This window comes from Bacillus rossius, assembly GCF_032445375.1.
Source record: "Bacillus rossius redtenbacheri isolate Brsri chromosome 9 unlocalized genomic scaffold, Brsri_v3 Brsri_v3_scf9_2, whole genome shotgun sequence".
Lineage (NCBI taxonomy): Eukaryota > Metazoa > Arthropoda > Insecta > Phasmatodea > Bacillidae > Bacillus > Bacillus rossius.
Window position 1 is genome coordinate 5,976,132 of NW_026962013.1, and position 17,822 is coordinate 5,993,953.

At 48.6% G+C, this 17,822-nt stretch overlaps 1 protein-coding gene across 3 annotated transcripts in view; it reads left to right on the plus strand.

The window, feature by feature from the left end:
• Positions 1 to 17,822, plus strand: part of LOC134542885 (transcription factor hamlet-like) — a 130,051-nt gene that overhangs the window by 16,715 nt on the left and 95,514 nt on the right. For 2 of the 3 annotated variants that reach the window (XM_063387470.1, XM_063387471.1), the window contains exons 1-2: positions 3,425 to 3,503; positions 5,533 to 5,720. In XM_063387470.1, coding sequence (XP_063243540.1) covers positions 3,440 to 3,503; positions 5,533 to 5,720 — 252 coding nt within the window. In that variant the 5' untranslated portion in view covers positions 3,425 to 3,439. Of the gene's footprint in view, positions 1 to 3,424; positions 3,504 to 5,532; positions 5,721 to 17,822 lie in introns of those variants that run through there. The other variant, XM_063387472.1, reaches the window with a different exon arrangement.

Consider the following 17,822-nt stretch of genomic DNA (forward strand, 5'->3'; position numbering starts at 1 on the left):
GGAGAGGTTCTCTGGAGAAACTAGCAGATTGCGGTGTGGGGGGGGGGGGCCCTGCGCTTATCGGGGGGCGCACGGATATCTCTGCGGTCGCCGCTTCGTTACTGGGGCCGCGGGCAAATTAGCCGCCGCGAGCTCCTTGCAGCTCTATCTCTCGTAGACCGCAGCTACTGACCCCCCCCCCCCCCTTTTCCTCTAGCCCTCTACGGCGCACATCCTGGTTGCTATCTCCTCGCTATCGAAACCCCCCCCCCCTCCTTCTCACGAGAGGTCCATTGGTCGAGAGACCGGACCTCGATACTTCGGCGTCGCTTCCTTTCGCCGGCCGTTTGTTCCATCCGTTCCGTAACTCACTTCCAAGGCTGAGCATAACCTTCCTCCCCCCCCCCCCACACCATAACACATGCCGCCACTTCCTCAGGCAAAAAAAAACTTAAATTCGTTCTGTGCCTCCCCCCCTTCCACCCCAAATCCTCCTGGGAATCTTGCAAATTTTTGCCCCTGGTTATCTGTTGAGACCGGAAAAATTCGCGATTTCAGTGACCTGTACGATATACTGCAATGATCCTCTAAGCACGCGGGAAAATTACATTTTTCTCATTGGCTACTGACTCGTATCGCCTGTTAACTGGGACGCTAGTGATTCGATACTTCTTTTGTTAAAGGTTTTTCATTGGCCGAGTATCATTCAGATAAACTATGTTGGCCCAATCACTGATGCAACAAAAGGGCAAACGTTTTTGGATTCTAGACTATCACGAAATGAATCCGCGAATTTTTCCAGTCTCTAGTTATCCGGTTACACATGTAAGCCACGTGAACCTACCTAGACACACATACAGTGTGCAGAGCTTCAAAAAAATAAATACCACGCGAAATTATAAACTGCCCAAGATATCAGAGTAATGTCCGTTTACGAAAAAAACAATAAGCTCATGGAGTACTTTTAAAAAAAAAACAGTATTTTTAGAAGAGTTTTATGATCGAAATTAGTGTTTTCAGATTAACTCTCAGTCTTGAAAAACCCGGTACCCAGGTTCTTGGAAGCACCCGAGGGACTTGCATTACACCTTCATCTTCATTTCTCCGCTGAAATCTTATAGTCAATGAACTATCGCAAAAATGGTGACAGAGAGGAGGGGGAATAAAAAAAACCGAAGTACGTGTGTATTAACAACGAATACTGATAATGATCACGTAGAGACCTGTAAAATTCGCGGATTCATTTCGCGATAGGATAGAGTCCAAATACTTTTGACATTATTTTGCTTCAGTGATTGAGCCACAGTTTATCTGAAGGACTCTGGGCCAATGAAAAATCTTTAACAGAAAAATTAGCGAATCACGATCATTCCAGTCAACAAGTGTTACGAGTCGGTAACCAATCAGCAGATGTAATTTGCAAGAGTGCATAGAGGATCATGGAGTCTATCCTTAAGGGATTTGAAATCGCGAATTTTACAGGTCTCTATATGATCAGAAATACTTGTTAGAAAATTTATCAAGAAAAAAACTCAAAACTACTAAAATCAATTGTAAAAAAAATTCTAACAAACGAAACCACGGAAGCGTTGACAAAAAAAAACACACACGTAGTGTTGGCAGAGGCTAACAATGAAGTATAATATTAGGAAGACACACGACCTGAGTCCTGGCTCGAGATGAGGCACTGTGTGCAGTAGGTACTATCTAGTACTCTCTAGTACTCTCTGGTACTGTCTGCTACTATATGGTACTGTCTGTAACTCTATGGTACTCACTGCTACTCTCTGAAACTCTCTGACAGTCTCTGCTACTCTGTGGTAATCTCTGGTGCTCTCTGATACTCTCTGCTACTCTCTAATACTCTCTGCTACTCTGTGGTGCTGTCTGCCACTCTACGGTGCTCTCTAACACCCGCTGGTGATCTCCGACACTCTCTGTCACCCGCTGGTGCCGTCTGCGCCGCGGAGGTGTTGGGAGGAGGTGGTTGCTATCTCCCTGGCAGGACCCAGGAGGGACAGCGTCCAGCGAAGGGAGGTCTGTATCAGTGATGGATGGGTAGCGCCACCTCGCGGGCCGTCCCATCCATCAGCCGACAATCAGGCCTCCTACCCGGGTCGGCCCCAGTCGCCGAGGTCTCCGCTGAGACGTCGTCTGGCCCTGCCCTCCGTCAACACTCGCGGTTCATCAAGTGTATCGGGAAACTGTCTGCATTCAAAAAACATTTTGACATGATAACTAGGGACCGGAAAAATTCGCGTTTTCAATGACCTCCAGGATAGATTCCATGATCCTCCATTTACTTGTCCAGATTACACCTGCTGATTGGCTACTGACTCGTGACACGTGTTGACTGGGAAGCTTGTGATTCGATACTTCTTTTGTCGGACGTTTTTCATTGGTCCAGAGTCCTTCAGATAAACTGTGTCCCAATCACTCAAGCAGCATAAAAGGCAAATGTATTTGGATTCTAGCCTATCGCGAAATGAAGACGCGAATTTTTCAGGTCTCTAGTGATAACGTCTTATAAATCGATGAACGCCGGCTTCACGCACGAAAAAGCATGACTCGTTGTCACGTTCCACCTGAGCCGAGCGTGCAAGAAAACTGTCAACCACCGTGCGAGAAAATCTTCTATAATATCAAACAGGTTAAGGCGGGCTTTTTAACTAATTGTTAGAGACCGGAAAAATGCGCGGATTCATTTCGTGATAGGTTGATATTCAAACATGTGTATAATTCTGCTGGTTCTGCTATTGGCTCGCGGTTTAACTGGAGCTCTCTGGGCGGCCAATGAGAGACTATCGACCAAAGAAGCGTCGAATCACAAGCTACCCAGTGGAGACGACTCACAATTTAGTAACCAATGAACACGCGTGTTTACTTGGGAAGTGCAGAGGATAATGGAGGCTATCCTAGAGGTCATGGAATCTGCGAATTTTTCAGGTCTCTACTCATTAGCTACTGACTCGTGACACCTGTTAACTAGGACGCTAGTGATTCGATACTTCTTTTGTTAAAGGTTTTTCATTGGCCGAGTATCATTCAGATAAGCTATGTGGCCCAATCACTTATGCAGCAAAAGGGCAGACGTTTTTGGATTCTAGACTATCACGAAATGAATCCGCAAATTTTTCCGGCCTCTACTTATAAGATAACGTGTCTTGGATAACATGTAAACCAATTAGGAGGGGGTTCTGAAATGCGCAATCGTTCAGCAGTCCACCTCGTGACGTGAGTCGCGATGGGCCCTATCAATAATGCGGAACAAGAACTCGCAAGAAGTCGGCGGCCAGATAGCTCCGAGGCATTAGCGGCGCAGGACGTCATTATCCCCGGGGATCATTACTCCATGGGCAGGCCGCGGCGACTAATGAACTTCCTCCTTGGCGAGTAATCTCGACGTGCGACGATTACCGGGCGCCCCCCCCCCCCTCCCTCCTCATGAACCGCGGCCATCATGCCACGCGAGCATTCATCAACCGCCGAGGAGGGGGAGACATCGCGCGCCGCGCCGCTGGCAGGTGAAGCTACAGTGTTGCCACTGCAAACAACACCTCGCTTCGGCAGGCAATCACCGGAGTACGTATATTCAGCAGGGAAAAAAAAAAGTATACGTAGGGGCACGCACATTTCGCGGAAAAAGATACCGAGACTAGCTGAAAGTTAAATCACTGTAGTATCGTCTGTGATTCAGCGCGGATTCACACGCGTCCTGAGTGGCTCGGTCAAATGAGGAAACGACTTGCTCTCTCTCAGACGGTCGCCAAATCACAAGGAAGAAACTGCTGGTGAAGGTATACCTTGTTGCATTCTGATAGGCCTTCAGATATTTTGTTCGCGAAAAATGACTGCCCTACTGTATACGTTGTTGCTTCCTACAATCTGAAGAAGAAATTTGGGAGTGCTTACTTATGTACACGCGCTAGATGTTATAGCATACGTACTTCGAGTTATAAAAAACTAACTTTAATTTTGAATGCAAATAAAGCTCATATAGAAAATTTAATTGTGTGTAGTTTTTTTTTTTTTTTTCATTATGTGAAAATCTCGTTGCATGTTAAGCGCGCGCGTTAAAATTCATTCTCTTAATTTTTTTAACAACGCGCCTAAGAAGTATTACTAAAAATAATTACCTCAAGACAACTACCAGTAAAGTCTTCGGGTTTTCCATTATGTCCATTATAATTAAAACATAAAAAAATCTTGATTAACATTGTTATTATAGATGCGGTAGTCAAACGACGTACGAGAGAAAATACCAGAACACTTATAACTAGAGACCTGAAAAATTCGCGGATTAAATTACCTCTAGGATAGCTTCCATTATCATCTGCATTTCTCAAGTAAACACGCGTGTTCATTGGTTACTAAATTGTGAGGCGTCTCCACTGGGTAGCTTGTGATTGGACACTTCTTGGTCAACAGTCCCTCATTGGCCCAGAGAGCTCCAGTTAAAATACCGAGCCAATAGCAGAACCAGCAGAATTGTACACATGTTTGAATTTCAGCCTATCACGAAATGAATCTGCGAATTTTTCCGGTCTCTACTTATAACACTGAGACGGCAGCCCGACGTAATGACTTGGATTTTGAAGTGCCCACCGCGGGACTGCTGACTTCCCCTCCTCTAGGTCCAATTTTCCTTCCTTACCCCTCCTGAGTTGGACTTATCCACGCTGCGCATGCGCCGACGTCATGTCGAGGCTACATATGGACGTCAATTTGGTTAACTCAGTCTTCTTCGGCGTACTTTTGAATTGATATGTTGTAGACTAACCCTGGTCGATAGTGCAGGCGGGTGCGTGGGCAGCACTCAGCATGGCGTGAATCTTGCTAGCGACAACTGTAGTGTCATAGGTAGAGTCCCGGAAATTTCGAGGATTCCTCTGGCCTCAGGATATAATTCAAAGTTATAGGTGTGCTCGACCCATGTTTACTTTCCCATTGGTTGATTTCTTAGCGAGAACATTTTTATCCTTGTTATTTTGGCACTACCTGATTCGCTTACTTCTCTCCTAGTTGGGCATCGTTGGCTCACGGTCGTAGAGAAGAGTATCCAAACAACTGCGTGCCAAACATGAACACAGTGCGAGAGTGTGAAGGTTTGCATTCTAGCTTGCGACAAAATGAATCCGCGAAATTTCCGGGTCTCTAGTCATAGGGAATGTCTCATAGGTAGAGACCGGAAAAATTCGCGGATTCATTTCGTGATAGGCTGAAATTCAAACATGTGTACGATTCTGCTGGTTCTGCTATTGGCTCGCGGTTTAAATGGAGCTCTCTGAGCCAATGAGAGACTATCGACCAAAGAAGCGTCGGATCAAAAGCTACCCAGTGGAGACGCCTCACAATTTAGTACCCAATGAACACGCGTGTTCACTTGAGAAGTGCAGAGGATAATGGAGGCTATCCTAGAGGTCATTGAATCCGCGAATTTTTCCGGCCTCTACTTATAACATTATGGCATGAATCTTGCTAGCGAGAATGCTAGGGAATGTGCAGCTGAAGGAGCTGGTGTCGCGGTGCTGAGACGGTGCGGTGTGGCCGCAGGCAGCGCAGACGAGCTGGACCGGGACCTGCCCGTGGCGGAGATGGAGGTGGCTCCCGCCTTGAGGCTCAGGCCGCCTCAGGAGCTGGTGTCGCCCCACGCTGAGCTGCACCGCAGCGGCCTGTGGGCGAGGGAGGACCTGTCCGCGGCAGCCCGCTACCCCGGCGACACCCAGCCTTTGCCCTGGCAGGTCAGTGTCACCTTGCCTGGTTCCTCTCTCCATCCACCCACCACGTAACTAACATGTAGGGCCATGTATATTTCGCGAAAAGATTTATATTCTAGTTATAAGTAAAGACCCGACAAATTCGCGGGTTCTATGACCTCCAGGATAGACTCCAATATCCTCTACACACTCGGGCAAGTGCAACCTGTTCATCGGCTGCTGACTTGTGAGTCGTCTCGACTGGGTGGCCTGTGATTCGTCACTTCTACGAGTGAGGGTCTCTAATTGGCCCTCAGTCCTCCAGATTAACAGTCAACCAATGACAGAAGCAGCACTAAAATAACATTATTATAAGTTTAGCATAACACGAAATGAACCCGCGAATTTCACGGGTCTCTATTTATAAGTTAAAACACTGTAACATCGTCTTTGTTTTGTGACTGGGTGTAAATCTTTGAGGCACATGTATACTTTTAGCACACCAATCACAGTAACTCAGCGCGGAAGCAAACGCGTCCTGAGTGGCTCGGTCAAACAAGGCTACGACTTCTCTCTCAAACGGCCGCCAATCACAAGGAGGAAAATGCTGCTACGAGTATACCTTGTTGCAGTCTAATAGGCGTTCAGATTTATTCGCGAAAAATGCCTGCCCCTAGTGATAAGCAGAGACCGGAAACATTCGCGGATTCAATGACCTGCAGGATATACTGCATGATCCTCTATGCACGCGGGAAAATTACATCTGCTCATTGGCTACTGTCTCGTGACACCTGTTAACTGGGACGCTAGTGATTCGATACTTCTTTTGTTAAAGGTTTTTCATTGGCCGAGTATCATTCAGGTAAACTGTGGCCCAATCACTGATGCAGCAAAAGGGCAAACGTTTTTGGATTCTAGATTATCACGAAATGAATCCGCGAATTTTTCCGGTCTCTACGTAAAATGTTTGAAACATCGTACATTTTATCGACACCTAGAGACCTGAAAAATTCGCGGATTCATTTCGTGTTATGCTGAAATTCAAATAATTATACCTTAGTGCTGCTTCTGCCATTGGTCCACTGTTAATCTGGAGGACTGAGGGCCAATTAGAGACCCTCACTCATAGAAGTGTCGAATCACAGGCCATCCAGTCGAGACGACTCACAGGTCAGCAGCCAATGAACAGATGGCATTTGCCCGAGTGTTGAGAGGATATTGGAGTCTTATCCTGGAGGTCATTTACCCTTGCGAATTTTTCCGGTCTCTATGACGATATCACATGGTTAGGGGGCATACAGATTTCGCGAAAAGATTTCGAGACTAGATGAAAGTTAAAAAAACTGTAGCACAGTCTGTGTTTCGTGATTGGGTGAGTTTCTCCGAGGTACAAATCGACTGTAACAAAACCAATCACAGTGATTCAGTGCGGAAGCAAACGCGTCCTGAATGGCTCAGTCAAACAAGGCAACGACCTCTCTCGCAGACGGCCGCCAATCACATGGAAGAAACCCCACGTGCGGGTATACCTTGTTGCAGTCTAATAAGTGCTCAGATATTTTCGTGAAAAATGCCTGCCCCTCCATATGGTCCTTAATAATCATTACTTTCGACTATTTTCTGATGTACCGTAATGCGGGGTGAATAGAAACAGTCTGCTGAAGAAATATTTAAGAATAAATAATTAATTACTCTTTTTTATTTTTTAAGTTTTTGCCAACATTATTAAGAGTAATTTATGTTGATGAGTTGTATTCATGGTTCTCTAAAAATACTGGTTCTTTTTCCCGCTTTTTCCCATTCACCCCGTTTTGCGGTAGTTAGTATTGCACTTGTTTAAATGCTAACCCAATTTTTTAATAAAATATTCAAATGAATTAATAAGTCAAACGAATAAAGTTTTTATGACTACGTACCTACTTAGTTCAATATATCTTATAGATACCTTAGAAATTATTTCAAACTTTTAATAACAAATTTAAATGCTTGAAATGCCTGATATTTTTTTGACAACTGATTATACTCCGATAACTTGTACGTACATGCATAATGAAATTAGTGTCCAACGTACATTGCAGTCTTTGGGAACTGCATGTGATTCAAACGTGTTTTTCAGGACGTGTGCAATACTAAACCCACTATGCGAATACTAAAACAGAAATTAAATTCGGAATTTCAAGCGATACAAAAAGCGCCTGGGTGTAGAATATGCTACATCTGTATACTAACCGTATTCCTAGCGCACAATAGGACACGGCAAGTCCCTTGTTTTTAGGGAACGAATTTTCGTCTCCGATCTGTTTTGTCGATCTGTTGCCAAAAATCCGCGCAAGCGCAAAGCTCACTTTATCGTTGAATTCGTTCAGATTGCGGACCTGCGTCTGGCGCCATTATCTCGTGTAGGCTATATTTACTATCGTGAATATCGGGGGATGTACCAAGCTTATCGGAGTCGAGGCTGGGAGCATCGACTGTCGGGGTCGAGGCTGGGGGCGTCGACTGTCGGGGTCGAGGCTGGGGGCACCGACAGTCTGGGTCGAGGCTGGGGGCGTCGACTGTCGGGGTCGAGGCTGGGGGCGTCGACTGTCGGTGTCGAGGCTGGGGGTGTCGACTGTCGGGGTCGAGGCTGGGGGCGTCGACTGTCGAGGTCGAGACTGGGGCACCGACATTCGGGGTCGAGGCTGGGGGCGTCGACTGTCGGGGTCGAGGCTGGGGGCGTTGACTGTCGGGGTCGAGGCTGGGGGCGTCGACTGTCGGTGTCGAGGCTGGGGGTGTAGACTGTCGGGGTCGAGGCTGGGGGCGTCGACTGTCGAGGTCGAGGCTGGGGCACCGACATTCGGGGTCGAGGCTGGGGGCGTCGACTGTCGGTGTCGAGGCTGGGGGCGTCGACTGTCGGGGTCGAGGCTGGGGGCGTCGACTGTCGGGGTCGAGGCTGGGGGCGTCGACTGTCGAGGTCGAGGCTGGGGCACCGACATTCGGGGTCGAGGCTGGGGGCGTCGACTGTCGGTGTCGAGGCTGGGGGCGTCGACTGTCGGGGTCGAGGCTGGGGGCGTCGACTGTCGGTGTCGAGGCTGGGGGTGTCGACTGTCGGGGTCGAGGCTGGGGGCGTCGACTGTCGAGGTCGAGGCTGGGGCACCGACATTCGGGGTCGAGGCTGGGGGCGTCGACTGTCGGGGTCGAGGCTGGGGGCGTCGACAGTCGGTGTCGAGGCTGGGGGCGTCGACTGTCGGTGTCGAGGCTGGGGGGTGTCGACTGTCGGGGTCGAGGCTGAGGGCACCGACAGTCTGGGTCGAGGCTGGGGGCGTCGACTGTCGGGGTCGAGGCTGGGGGCGTCGACTGTCGGTGTCGAGGCTGGGGGTGTCGACTGTCGGGGTCGAGGCTGGGGGCACCGACAGTCTGGGTCAAGGCTGGGGGCGTCGACTGTCGGGGTCGAGGCTGGGGGCGTCGACTGTCGAGGTCGAAGCTGGGGGCGTCGACTGTCGGTGTCGAGGCTGGGGGGTGTCGACTGTCGGGGTCGAGGCTGGGGGCGTCGACTGTCGGTGTCGAGGCTGGGGGTGTCGACTGTCGGGGTCGAGGCTGGGGGCACCGACAGTCTGGGTCGAGGCTGGGGGCGTCGACTGTCGGGGTCGAGGCTGGGGGCACCGACAGTCTGGGTCGAGGCTGGGGGCGTCGACTGTCGGGGTCGAGGCTGGGGGCGTCGACTGTCGGGGTCGAGGCTGGGGGCGTCGACTGTCGAGGTCGAGGCTGGGGCACCGACATTCGGGGTCGAGGCTGGGGGCGTCGACTGTCGGGGTCGAGGCTGGGGGCGTCGACAGTCGGTGTCGAGGCTGGGGGCGTCGACTGTCGGTGTCGAGGCTGGGGGTGTCGACAGTCGGTGTCGAGGCTGGGGGCGTCGACAGTCGGTGTCGAGGCTGGGGGCGTCGACTGTCGGTGTCGAGGCTGGGGTTGTCGACTGTCGGGGTCGAGGCTGGGGGCACCGACAGTCTGGGTCGAGGCTGGGGGCGTCGACTGTCGGGGTCGAGGCTGGGGGCGTCGACTGTCGGTGTCGAGGCTGGGGGTGTCGACTGTCGGGGTCGAGGCTGGGGGCACCGACAGTCTGGGTCAAGGCTGGGGGCGTCGACTGTCGGGGTCGAGGCTGGGGGCGTCGACTGTCGAGGTCGAGGCTGGGGGCGTCGACTGTTGGTGTCGAGGCTGGGGGTGTCGACTGTCGGGGTCGAGGCTGGGGGCGTCGACTGTCGGTGTCGAGGCTGGGGGTGTCGACTGTCGGGGTCGAGGCTGGGGGCACCGACAGTCTGGGTCGAGGCTGGGGGCGTCGACTGTCGGGGTCGAGGCTGGGGGCGTCGACTGTCGAGGTCGAGGCTGGGGCACCGACATTCGGGGTCGAGGCTGGGGGCGTCGACTGTCGGGGTCACGGCTGGGGGCGTCGACAGTCGGTGTCGAGGCTGGGGGCGTCGACTGTCGGTGTCGAGGCTGGGGGTTTCGACTGTCGGGGTCGAGGCTGGGGGCGTCGACTGTCGGTGTCGAGGCTGGGGGTGTCGACAGTCGGTGTCGAGGCTGGGGGTGTCGACAGTCGGTGTCGAGGCTGGGGGCGTCGACTGTCGGGGTCGAGGCTGGGGGCGTCGACTGTCGGTGTCGAGGCTGGGGGTGTCGACTGTCGGGGTCGAGGCTGGGGGCACCGACAGTCTGGGTCAAGGCTGGGGGCGTCGACTGTCGGGGTCGAGGCTGGGGGCGTCGACTGTCGAGGTCGAGGCTGGGGCACCGACATTCGGGGTCGAGGCTGGGGGCGTCGACTGTCGGGGTCGAGGCTGGGGGCGTCGACTGTCGGGGTCGAGGGTGAGGCGTGATGAAGTCGCGAGGGTAAATGGAAGCTCGCAGGAGCGTCGCGTCGTTAATTGCCGCGGCTGTAGCCGCCCTTGTAGCCGCGAGTGGTTGGGAAGGGGGGCGGCGTGAATCAATTGCCAGCCGCGGGCGTCGGCGTGCGCAACAGCGACACAAGGCTTACCGCGAGTCCACACAGTAAAACTTTAATACAGTTAATATATAGTAATCAATCATAACAAATCTTGCAAAACAACTTCAAATCAAAACAGGTACCTGAAAGCGATGCTTCAGAAGTCTAGATTCCCACGCATTTAAAGTAACTACCATAAACATAAACTTAAATTTCACTCACGGCCACATTGGAAATTTATAAATTGCGATAAATTTTCTCACCTGTAACTCTACTTTAATAATAATTCCCTAACAAAAATAATCATTATAGTCATGGACGTAGATCCCATGGGGGGGGGGGGCAAGGGGGTGGAATTAAAAAGACCCTCACTGAGGGGGCTTGCCTGCACTTGCAAAAGCGTCACTGTAAAACGGGGTTGATTAACGTACCCGTTAAATCTATGGTTTATGGAAAATTATCTGTATATATCTGCATATAGGCCAACCTTTGGGCAGTATACAACATCTCTCCAGTATGCAACGCCTATCCGGAGATGTATTGCACTTGTGTCGGTTAAAACTTACGAGCAGCATTCTTAGCCCCCCTTCCCCCACTTCCCCCTTCAAACTTGTCCATGAATTTCCGTGGGTCACCCTTGAGAATGTTAGATACATATCTGCGCCCCTGATTATAGTTAGAGACAGGAAAAATTCGCGGATTCATTTCGTGATAGGCTGAAATTCAAACGTGTGCACAATTCTGCTGGTTCTGCTATTGGCTCGCAGTTTAACTGGAGCTCTCTGGGCCAACGAGAGACTATCGAACAAAGAAGCGTCGAATCACAAGCTATCCAGTGGAGACGCCTCACTATTTAGTAACCAATGAACACGCGTGTTTACTTGAGAAGTGCAGAGGATAATGGAGGCAATCCTAGAGGTAATTGAATCGGCGAATTTTTCCGGTCTCTAATAATTATATGCGTGAGGTTTATTATCCCGTCATTTGCATTAAAAGTTATAAATTATTACATTATTTAATTAATAATTAAAATTAATAAATTAGAATAAACTTTCAGTAATAAAATTAAAATTCATCTCTAGTATTTTACAGATTAAAACCATTAATTTTACGCATGTGTTTATATTTTTATTAAAGTTTTTTTATATTTGATTGAATTTTTTTTCCTTTACGAACTGTTTAGATAATATCACTCCTGTCATTTTACTATTTTATTTATATTTAATTATTCGCCTGCAATATTATGGTTTCTTTTTTTTTTAATACGTCAAGTTAAGTATACCTTTAACGTGCATCGTCAATCGTTTTAGTTCCTATACCTACGTTTAATGGAATGAAGTTAATTTCGAGAAGTGTTCTATTGTGTGTGAATCCACAACATGTGGTTGCTGATGAATAGAGACCTGCAAAATTCGCGGTTTCGATGGCCTTCAGGATAGACTGCACAAACCCCTGTACACTCGGGCAAATAACGCAAGTTCATTGGCTGCCGACTTGTAAGTCGACTCATTTGGTACGTCTGTGATTCGATCCTTCTTTGGTTGAGGGTTTACAACTGGTTGAGATTCGTCCAGATAAACAGTAATCCAATAGCAAAATTATCTAAGAGGTATATGTGTTTGAATTCTAGCCTATCACCGAATGAATCCGCGATTTTTTCAGGTATCTACTGATGAAGTACCTAATGCCAGAGTTGGCGGTTGGTCGCTTGTTGCACCAGCGTTGCGCCCTCGCCACCTTGAGTGGAGCTAGGAGGGGGGAGGGGGTGGTAGAAGCCTTGCAAGAGCCACGGAAGGGGAGGAAGACATTAAGTCAGTCAATCATTGCCGTGTACGGCGCGTCCAAGAACACAGCGCTGAGAAGTGGGCAGGGGGGTTGGGGGTTGTCGGAGGTCCTTTTGAAGACTTCATGACGGTGGAGGGGGGGAGGGGGGGGGAGTTGCTCGGTCTAATGGCCGCGGGGTCATCGCTGGAGGGGTTGCGGTCACAACCACCCCCTCGCCGCAACAGTTGCCAAGCCACCCCTCAGCACAGCAGCACGATGAACTTCCAACATCTGATCACTCAGTAGACTGCAATGAGGTATATTCCCTCGCTAGCGATTGTTCCCTTGGAAACCGTTAAAAATGTCCGCCTTGAATTGAATAAGTACGTACGGGGGACGCACTACAACGCCTAAATAGCACAACGCCGAAATACCACAACGCCGAAATGCCAAATAGACCACAACGCCGACAGCTAGAAAAATGCTGTGTACCACAACGCCGAAAAACACTAACGCCGAAAAATGACATTGCAGGACTGCCACAAAGGTTAGGTTAGGTTAGACTAGGTTAGGTTAGACTAGGTTAGTTTAGACTAGGTTAGGTTAGACTAGGTTAGGTTAGGCTAGGTTAGGCTAGCCTAGACTATGATAGGTTAGGTTATATTACGCTAGGTTAGGTTAGGTTAGGTAAGGTTAGGATTGATTGTGGTATTTCGGCGTTAAGGTACATTTAAGAAACACACACAAATTAATTCAGTTGTTATTTCGGCGTTGTGGCACACAGCAGTTTTCTAGCTGTCGGCGTTGTGGTCAATTTTGACATTCGGCGTTGTGGTAACGACCCATAAGTACCTACGTCGGCTACAAATTATTCAGGGATCCACGTAAATTCACCGTTATCTTCCTCAAATTTGCTTACTTTAATCCTAAGTCTAAAACGATGATCCTGACGTACCATCAAAACATTCAAAAACAGGTTGATACTCCTCTAGAAATTCTTCCGGCATACCGCTATCAGAAGGCTGCTTCGTAAGTGAGGTGACAAACCCCATGCAGCACGGGAGCACAACTCTAACCTGTTACCTGGGCTGATGGTTTCTTAAATAAACCACCCCTAGTTTACTATCACATTGTTCGTTGTGCATAAGCTTACTCTCAAAACCAATACTCTGAAGTCGATATTCGGAGTAATTTTATTTTTAAAGAAGACCCATTTATCAGATATTACGAAAGTTGAATGAACTCTTCGTGAAGGGTCCGTAAATTTGCTGTTATTTCTGACATCGCAGGCGCTTGTGAGGAAATGAGAGTGTTAGTTGCTGAACACTTACCAATAAATAGAGACCGGAAAAATTCGCGGATTCATTTCGTGATAGGGTGATATTCAAACATGTGTATAATTCTGCTGGTTCTGCTATTGGTTCACTGTTAACCTGGAGGAGTGTGGGCCAATTATAGGCCCTCAGTCAAAGCAGTATCGAATCACGAGTCAACCAGTTGAGACGCCTCATGAGTCAGTAGCCAATGAACGGGTGACGTTTGCCCGAGTATGCACAGGATCGTGGAGTCTATCCTGGAGGTCATTGAATGCGCGAATTTTTCCGGTCTCTAATAATCCTATCAATTTTTGTTTCATGGTTCGCGCGCATCGTAAAAAATTCACTCTCATCATTTCTTTCATATCGCGCCTCAATAAGTATAACCTCAAAAATCGGAGGGAGAAGTGGTTTGGCTGACCGCGGGGGGCACGAACTCGTGACGACCGCAAACTAAGTCAATTGTGCCCCCCTCCACCCTCCCTCCGCAGGGGGTAACACCCCCACCCCCACCCCCTGTGACCGCCCTCTGAACACACCCTCGATTGGGACAATCTGGCTCGCGCAGCTCGTGTGTTCAAGCGAGAAACGATAACAGGGGAGGGAAATAAACCAAAGAATTCTCGAGTTCATTTGGCAACGTTTTGACATTGAAGCTCCCCACACAGCGCTAAAAAGAGCGTTGTCGTCATTAGAGACCGGAAAATTTTGTTCAGAATCATTTCGCTAAATGGGCTGAGTTCATATTGTGTGTACTTTTGTGCTGCTTCCGCTACTACGTTGTTAAAAATACTTCACCTTCAATTTACTAATTACGTTGGTTACAAATTATCCAGGGATATTCGTAAATGTACGGTCTTCTTCCAAAATTCACAGACACTTGAGTTCACTTACATTGAGCATCAAGTCAAAAAAATATTCTTGCTGTATTAAAAAAAAAAACTAGTTAAGTCTTTAGTTAGGACACCCTCATTTTGTGAATGCGTGTGTGTTTTATCTTTGTTTAGAACGTTTACAACTCGGAAGTCGAAATATGGAGTTGTCTCTCCGTGAGATTCTGCTATTTGAAATTACGAAGAACTATTCGCTTATTTGAGTTTAATTCTTTGCAGTGAAGTCCGTAAATGTACTGCAGTTTCTAACAGTGTTCCAAGCCCGCCGAGTTTGAAGTGCAAATTCTTTTTTTTTTCCCCTAGCCTAACTAAAAGTATGTGTATTTTTGTGGGATGGGGGTCTGAGTTAAGGAAGACTCTAGGTGGGTCCCAGGCCGAAGCATTTACGCCTAATCATTCTGTGTTTCATGCTGAGTGCAGGAAGGGTTCCAGCATTATGTGCTTTGTCCTGGGATTGGCCAGCCATGGCAGCAATTGATGCAATGACTAACTCCCCTGTCTTAAACTCTAGACTATAACTAGTTAAGCTGTGCCCAGTTAAAACCTGCATAGACAACAGGCAATGTCCTGGGCTAGAGACAGGAAAAATTCGCGGTTTCATTTCATGATAGGCTGAAATTCAAACACGTGTACAATTCTGCTGGTTCTGCTATTGGCTCGCAGTTTAACTGGAGCTCTCTGGGCCAATGAGAGACTATCGACCAAAGAAGCGTCGAATCACAAGCTACCCAGTGGATACGACTCACAATTTAGTAACCAATGAACACGCGTGTTTACTTGAGAAGTGCAGAGGATAATGGAGGCTATCCTAGAGATCATTGAATCAGCGAATTTTTCCGGTCCCTACCCTGGGCTCATTCACTGATGGGAGAAATTGTGCAAGGAGACAAGAAGGACGGTTCGGGAAGAAGAGTTGTTCAGGGGCAGAAAAATGTCAACCATGCTGGGGGTCGGGAGCTACTGGTCCTTGTGCGCCCCTGGCGGCGGGCGACAGAACTAGTCACGTGTGCTCGAGTCTCGGGAAGAATGGGCTGGCCGGCGACCCGGCGGAAAACGACGAAATGTCGCCCCCGAAACAACCAGTGCCGTCCAAAAACAATACGGACAGCAATGTACAAGCCCCCAACCCCCCGCGCATGGTAGACTCTTTTCTACTCTGTCCAACTCTTCTTCCAGAACCATCCTTCTGATTTCCCGTAAGCATCCTGCTCGATATTAATGCATGGAACTTTTGCATCCCACATGTCAGAGCCCAGGGTTTTTCCCTGTGTCTATGCAGGGTTTTACCTGGGCTCAACTTATCTAGTTTTAGTCTAGGATAGTCAGTGAGGGGAGTTAGTCATGGCGCCAAACGCAGCCATGGCTGGCCAATCTCCCTCCTTGCACATGATGCATGCTACCTCTCCTGCATGGCTAATACCCTGCATGATCAGAGCGCATGGGCTTCGGCCTGAGACGCACTTAGCCTCCCTCCCTAACCCGGACCCCTTCCCAACCCACTTAGTTTTTAGTTAGGTTAGGAACAAAAAAAAATCGGGAATAAGGTGTTGGACGCATACAAACAATGTATGAACTTAATAATTTTCGCAAGCTTTCAAAGGCCATTGTCTGAAGTAGCTTGGCTTCCGGGTTGAAGCCGCATACGTCCTTGGACGTAAAAATTCACCGACGTTTCGGTCGACATTGCAGTCGCCGTCATCAGGGAGCAGGTAATGATGGCGACTGCAATATCGACCGAGACGTCGGTGAATTTATCCGCCCACGGACATACGGTTACAGCCCAGAAGCCAAGATACTTTAAAGCGTTAACCTAATGAAGTTGCCTAATCGCTAGAGACCGGAAAAATTCGCGGATTCATTTCATGACAGGCTGAAATTCAAACATGTGTACAATTCTGCTGGTTAAGTTATTGGCTCGCGGTTTAACTGGAGCTCTCTGGGCCAATGAGAGACTATCGAACAAAGAAGCGTCGAATCACAAGCTACCCAGTGGAGACGCCTCACTATTTAGTAACCAATGAACACGCGTGTTTACTTGAGAAGTGCAGAGGATAATGGAGGCTATCCTAGAGGTCATTGAATCCGCGAATTTTTCCGGTCCCTATTGATCGCGAGCTGCCGCGGCAGTCCGAGCCTCGCCGACGGGCCTCCGTTCCGTCACAAAGCCGCGCCTAACCCGTGGAGGAGGGGGGGGGGGGAACCGGGTCGGAATCCGTCAGTTCCGCGGGAAACACCTTCTGCCTTCCGACCCCTTTTTTCGCCCTTTTACCCCCAAAAAACCAGGCCGGGGACGAAGGGACAATTTCCCCCCTCAAACGGGTCCTCGCAGACCCCCTCTTTTGAAAAACTTGCGCGCCGTCACCTGGGACGTCACCCCGGGCCCTCGGGGAAGGGCTTAAGGGCGAGATTGATGGAGTCGCGCGGGGCGCGATCGCCGCTAACGAATAGATTATTGGTCGCTTTGGACCGCTTTTTTTTTTCTTTATTCCGTCACCGGAATAACTTGCAGCTCCTCCTCCCCCCCTTTTCTCTCTTCCATAGGATTCCTGGGAAACTGCGCACTGATGATAGGTACGACATTAAAATTCTCTCTCTCTTTCTCCTCCCCACCCCTTATTTCCTTTCATTTCATTCCCAAGCAACCCTTTGTGAACTTCATTTAGGTTTTTTTTTTTCCTTTTTTGTAATGCTTACGATTTTCAAAAAAAAAAACTTTCTCTCACCACAATTTTTCAGACACCTGGCGGTGCTGCCTATCAGCTGCTCACCCTTTTGGAAAAATCGAATTCGGAAGTATTTCATGACCGAAGATGAAAACTGTTTAACTCTAGGGCTAGGTAAATATATTTTAAAAACAATATATTATTGTAATTGCAGCTCAAATAATATTGAGTTCTTCCAATAATTATATTCAAAAATCATACGTAGTCAAACTGATCTCAAAGTACATTTTATATTACTTTAAAATACATAAAAATTCCAGGAAATTGTACAGATAGATATATTGAATGTCCCGCAGCAGTAAGCCATAATCTGTAGTATTTCCACTTTTCACAATCCATACATTAATGTAGTAAAGTTAGCTCGCTGAATCCTTAAATGACGTTTCAAGCAAAGCGGCTACAACCTAAGTGAGAGTGGCGCGAGAGAAGGTGGGACAAGTGATGACACCGTGACAATCAGCGGAGCTGAACGAAGGTGGAAAGTGAATGTCACTGGCGTA